This window comes from Sciurus carolinensis, unplaced genomic scaffold (assembly GCF_902686445.1).
Source record: "Sciurus carolinensis unplaced genomic scaffold, mSciCar1.2, whole genome shotgun sequence".
NCBI classification, from domain to species: domain Eukaryota; kingdom Metazoa; phylum Chordata; class Mammalia; order Rodentia; family Sciuridae; genus Sciurus; species Sciurus carolinensis.
Genome location: NW_025920281.1, coordinates 120,642 through 126,578, shown reverse-complemented (window position 1 = coordinate 126,578; position 5,937 = coordinate 120,642). Strand labels below are relative to the sequence as shown.

Genomic DNA, 5,937 nt, shown 5'->3' with positions numbered 1-5,937 from the left:
CGGACTGGCCCACCTTTCAAGTGGGATGGCCCCCAGAGGGAACCTTCCACCTTCCAACTATCCGTAAGGTCAAAAATAAAATCTTTCAATCAGGAAAAATTGGCCACCCAGCTCAAATCCCCTACATTATAACCTGGGAAGATTTAGTAGAGAATAACCCTCCAATCTGACTTTCTCCCTTCCTACCGCCACCGCCCTCCCCTACAACTAAGATGCTTGCCTTAAAGAAGTTAGATTTGTCAGAAAAACCCACAGCTCCCCACCCTATTCTCCCGGAGGAAGATCCAGACCCCCTTCTTGTTAATCCTCCTCCTTATATGCAAGCCCCTATTTCTCCTCAGGACCCAGGACTGGAGGGGGCAGAACAGAAAGAAGCGGCTGCAACAGGAAATGAGGAAGAAAAAACTGGCTCGGGAGGGCTGGCAAGACGAACGCGGAGCCGAGCCCAACGAGCAGCCGGCCCCTCCCAACCAGAAACTCCAGACTCCACAATCGCTCTGCCGCTCCGAGAAACTGGGCCGCCGGATAATGCTGGCAATCCCCGGCTTCAATATTGGCCCTTCTCTACGAGCGATTTATATAATTGGAAAAATCAAAATGCTAAGTTTTCTGACAACCCTAAAGATTTAATTTCCCTTTTAGATAGTGTCATGTTCACTCATCAGCCTACTTGGGATGACTGTCAACAGCTACTCCGGATTCTGTTCACAACCGAGGAACGTGAAAGAATTCAGATGGAGGCCAGAAAGTTGGTTCCTGGAGACGATGGACAACCTACTGTAAACCCTGACTTAATTAATGCTTCTTTCCCCTTGTCCAGGCCCCCGCGAGATTACTGGGACTACAATACGGCTGAAGGTAGGGAGAGACTCCGGGTTTATCGCCAGACTCTAATGGGGGGTCTCCGAGCAGCAGCTCGTAAACCCACTAATTTGGCCAAAGTGTATTCAGTCATGCAAGAAAAACAGGAATCACCCTCAGCTTATTTAGAAAGATTAATGGAGGCATTTAGACAGTATACTCCTATGGATCCAGAGTCCCCAGAGAATCAGGCAGCTGTAGTAATGAGCTTTGTTAACCAGGCAGCGCCGGACATAAGGCATAAGTTACAAAAGATAGAGGATTTAGAAGGGAAAAGCATTCAAGACTTGATGAGAATAGCTCAGCGGGTATTCAACAACAGAGATGCACCAGAGGAAAAGCAGCTTAGGGCTACTAGGGAAATAACCAAAGCATTAACAGTAGCAGTGCAGGGAGGGAGAGCAGAGAAAGAAGGAAACAGACTCCCGAGTAATCGACCACCACTTGGAAACTCCAGAGCGCATGATCTGGGTCGAAATCAGTGCGCCTACTGTAGGGAGGAAGGCCATTGGGCTAAAGATTGCCCTAGAAAGAGAAACCATAGAACCAGAGATAGTAAATGGACACCTAGGAGTCCATCGGTCCTGGTCACCCAAGATGAAATGCACGATTAGGGGCGACGGGGTTCGGAACCCCTCCCCGAACCTAGGGTAACTCTGAAAGTGGAGGGGACTCCAGTGCAGTTTTTGGTGGATACAGGAGCTCAATATTCAGCTTTGACTGACCCTCGAGGAGAGATATCAACAAGCACCTCATGGGTGCAAGGGGCTACAGGGATTAAAAAGTGCCCTTGGACAACCAAAAGAACTGTAACTTGGGAATAGGAAAAGTGTCCCACTCGTTCTTAGTCATACCCGACAGCCCCTATCCCTTGTTGGGAAGAGACTTATTAACCAAAATCAGGGCCCAAATTCATTTTCACCCCGAAGGTGCCCAGGTAACTGATGGATCCGGGAAATTGTTACCTATGCTAACTCTTACTTTGGAGGATGAATATCGGTTACACCAGCAGCCGCACTCCCCTGATAAAAACATTGCAGACTGGGTACGGCGGTTCCCAGATGCTTGGGCAGAAACTGGAGGAATCGGGTTAGCTAAACATCGGCCTGCCCTCTATATAGAAATAAAACCAGGAGCTAACCCCGTTAGGGTTAAACAATACCCCATGCCCAGGGAAGCTCGAACAGGAATAACCCCCCATATCCGGCGACTGCTGAGTCAAGGAGTTCTACGCCCTTGCCGATCGGCATGGAACACCCCCCTGCTTCCAATACGGAAGCCCAACTTGAACGAGTACCGCCCAGTTCAGGACCTAAGGGAAGTAAACAAAAGGGTGGCAGACATACACCCTACTGTGCCTAATCCGTATACACTTTTGAGTGCGCTTCCTCCTTACAGACAATGGTACACGGTGCTGGATTTAAAAGATGCCTTTTTCAGCTTGCCTCTAGCTCCAAAGAACCAAGAGCTATTTGCTTTTGAATGGACAGACATTGACGGGGGTATCAATGGACAACTTACTTGGACGAGACTGCCGCAGGGATTCAAAAATTCTCCCACCCTGTTTGACGAAGCTCTACACGAAGACTTGGGTGAGTTCAGGCAAAAACATCCCAACCTAACCTTGTTACAATATGTAGATGATCTCCTTATAGCTGCAGAAAACCGGGATGAATGTATCCAAGGAACAGAAAATCTACTCCAGACACTGGGCACCTTGGGATATCGGGCGTCAGCAAAGAAAGCTCAAATCTGAAGACCCGAGGTAACGTACTTAGGCTATCTCCTAAGAGAAGGTAAACGATGGTTGACCCCAGCCCGCAAAGAAACTGTTTTAAGAATCCCAAAACCCCAGTCCCCACGCCAAGTAAGGGAATTCCTCGGGTCAGCTGGCTTCTGTCGACTCTGGATTCCAGGGTTTGCGGAACTAGCAAAACCACTGTATGAGGCCACAAAAGACAAGCAGCCTTTCAATTGGACAACAGAAGCAGATACAGCATTCCAACAAATCAAGGATGCCCTATTGTCAGCCCCAGCTCTGGGCCTTCCCGATGTCGTTAAACCATTCTCCCTCTACATAGATGAAAGTAAAGGGATAGCAAAAGGAGTCTTAACTCAATACCTAGGCCCCTGGAGGAGACCGGTAGCATACCTGTCAAAGAAACTGGATCCAGTGGCTGCGGGCTGGCCCCCATGCCTACGTATGATTGCAGCCACAGCCTTAATGGTAAAAGATGCTGATAAATTAACAATGGGACAAGAATTACATGTGATCACTCCACACGCTATTGAAGGAATCCTGAGACAACCTCCAGATTGGTGGCTCAGTAATGCTCGGCTCACACATTATCAGAGCCTATTGCTTAATCCTCTCAGAATTATTTTTCAGGCACCCTCAGCCCTCAACCCTGCTACATTGCTTCCTGACCCTGACCTGGACTCACCTATACATGACTGCTCGGAAATCCTAGCCCAGGTTCATGTGCTTAGAGAAGACCTGCAAGATCATCCGCTGTTTGATACAGATGCAGTATGGTTCACAGATGGGAGCAGCTTTCTACATCAGGGTCAAAGGTATGCGGGTGCAGCAGTAGTGACTGAAACAGAGGTAATTTGGGCTGAGCCCCTACCAATGGGCACCTCTGCCCAGAACTGATAGCCATGACTAAGGCACTAACTTTGGGAAAAGACAAAAAATTGACTGTATACACGGACAGTCGTTATGCCTTTGCAACTGCCCATATCCATGGGGCTATCTACAGGGAAAGGGGAATGCTGACTGCAGAAGGGAAATCTATTAAAAACAAGGAGGAAATTGTGTCCCTGAGAGACGCCCTCTGGTTACCAAAAAAATTGGCTATCGTACACTGCCCTGGGCATCAAAAACCATCTGATCCAGTATCCAGGGGCAACTGCTTAGCAGACAAGGTGGCACGTAACGTAGCCCTCCAGAGAGACTTGATCACGGTTGCTCAACTCCCAGACTCTGGCCCACAAACCCTCCCAAAAGACCCAACCTACACGGAAGAGGACTTATCATGGATTCACCAACAACCACTAGCCCAATGCTTAGATGGATGGTGGAAAGACTCTGAAAATCGGATAATACTTCCAGGACTGATGGGGCAAAAAGTGTTGTGCAGGCTCCACCAGACCACCCACATGGGGACAAGGAAATTACAGGACTTGGTGCTACAAGCAGGAATAAGAATTAAAGGTGTGCAAAATAAGATAGAACAAATTGTCAAAAATTGCAGAGTTTGTAAGTTAACAAATGCTGGATATAGCAAGTGTGAATCAGGAAATAGATTAAGGGGGGATAGGCCAGGAGCATATTGGGAAGTTGATTTCACTGAAGTAAAACCTGGAATGTATGGGTATAAATATCTATTAGTTTTTGTAGATACTTTTTCAGGATGGGTTGAAGCATTCCCCACCAAGCGGGAAACGGCACAGACAGTGGCTAAAAAGATCTTAGAGGACCTCCTGCCAAGGTATGGATTTCCTGTGATGATAGGGTCTGACAACGGGCCAGCATTTACTTCACAGGTAAGTCAGGGGCTGGCTTCGGTACTTGGGGCAAATTGGAAACTGCATTGTGCTTATTGACCCCAAAGCTCAGGACAGGTAGAGAGAATGAACAGAACTTTAAAAGAGACCTTAACCAAATTAACCCTGGAGACTGGCAGTAACTGGGTGGCTCTCCTTCCCTATGCTCTATATCGGGTACGTAATTCTCCCTATAAGATGGGACTCACCCCTTATGAAATCATGTTTGGGACCCCACCTCCAATACTCCCTGATCTGGCTGAGCGGCTGTTAAAAGAAGAAACTGTAGATGATTTTGAACTTTTATCTTCCCTCCAGGCCCTGCAGAGGGCCCACAGAGAAGTCTGGCCTAAGCTCAAAAGTCTGTACGAGTCAGGCCCGCCTCCTGTTCCTCACAACTTCCACCTGGGTGATTGGGTCCTGGTGAAGCGACATCGACAGAGCAACTTGGAACCGCGGTGGAAGGGCCCCTACATGGTCATTTTGACTACACCCACCGCCCTCAAAGTCGACGGTATCGCCTCCTGGATTCATCACACCCACGTCAAATTGGCTGAACCCCTTTCTGACATCGTGCTTCCTGCCCTAGACGACTCTGCCTGGAGAGTGGACAGGTCTACGGACAACCCACTAAAGATCAAGCTTTGCCGCCATAGGCTGTAAATATGTTCTTGCTTTTGCTTTGTTCTTTTGTTCTGACCACAACCATAGCTGCGGCTCCAGTTTTTGGAGCCACCAACTTTAGCCCATATCAGCGTTATGAAATCACCTGGGAGATATCAAACCCAACGGCAAAAGTTCCCAGCTTGACTGTGACTGAACACCACCCTTTATGGACATGGTGGCCTGAACTGCAAGTAGACCTTTGCACTTTAGCAAATGGGGCTTTTTCAGTGGGAACAGGCACTATCAGTGTTGACGAAGGATTACTGTGTTCTAGTCAGATTGGTTCCTCGGCTAATTTACCATGAGTACAAAAGTTTTATGACCTTGATTGAACAAGGATGGGGCCTAAAACAGAACCTTGTTCGGAAAAAAAGAGAACCTATTACCACATTAACTCTTAGTCTGCTGCTCGGAGCTAGCTTGGGAGGGTTAGGAACTGGAGTAGCTTCCTTAGTTACTCAGAACAGATATTACTCTAATCTAAGAGCAGCAATAGATGCAGACATGGAGCGGTTGGAGGATTCAATCTCGCATTTAGAACAATCTTTAACCTCCCTAGCTGAAGTGGTCTTACAAAACAGAAGAGGTTTGGATTTAATATTCTTACAACAAGGGGGCTTGTGCGTAGCCCTGGGAGAAGAATGCTGTTTTTATGTAGATCACTCTGGAATAATTAAAAATAACATGGCAAAAGTAAGAGAAGGACTAGCAAACAGAAAGAAAGAATGGGAAGCTAGCCAGAACTGGTTTGAATCCTGGTTCAATTTTTCCCCTTGGTTAACTACTCTGGTGTCCGCTATGATAGGACCCCTATTGTTGTTGTTACTAACCTTAACTGTGGGACCTTGTATAATCAATAAG

General features: G+C 47.4%; 1 protein-coding gene across 1 annotated transcript; it reads left to right on the top strand.

The window, feature by feature from the left end:
• Nucleotides 1-212: 212 nt before the first annotated feature.
• LOC124975464 (uncharacterized) lies at nucleotides 213-5,066 on the top strand. The gene is given in 4 exon segments (XM_047538168.1): nucleotides 213-1,671; nucleotides 1,674-3,506; nucleotides 3,509-4,355; nucleotides 5,000-5,066. Coding segments are annotated over 4 exon segments (4,206 nt in total).
• Nucleotides 5,067-5,937: the final 871 nt, after the last annotated feature.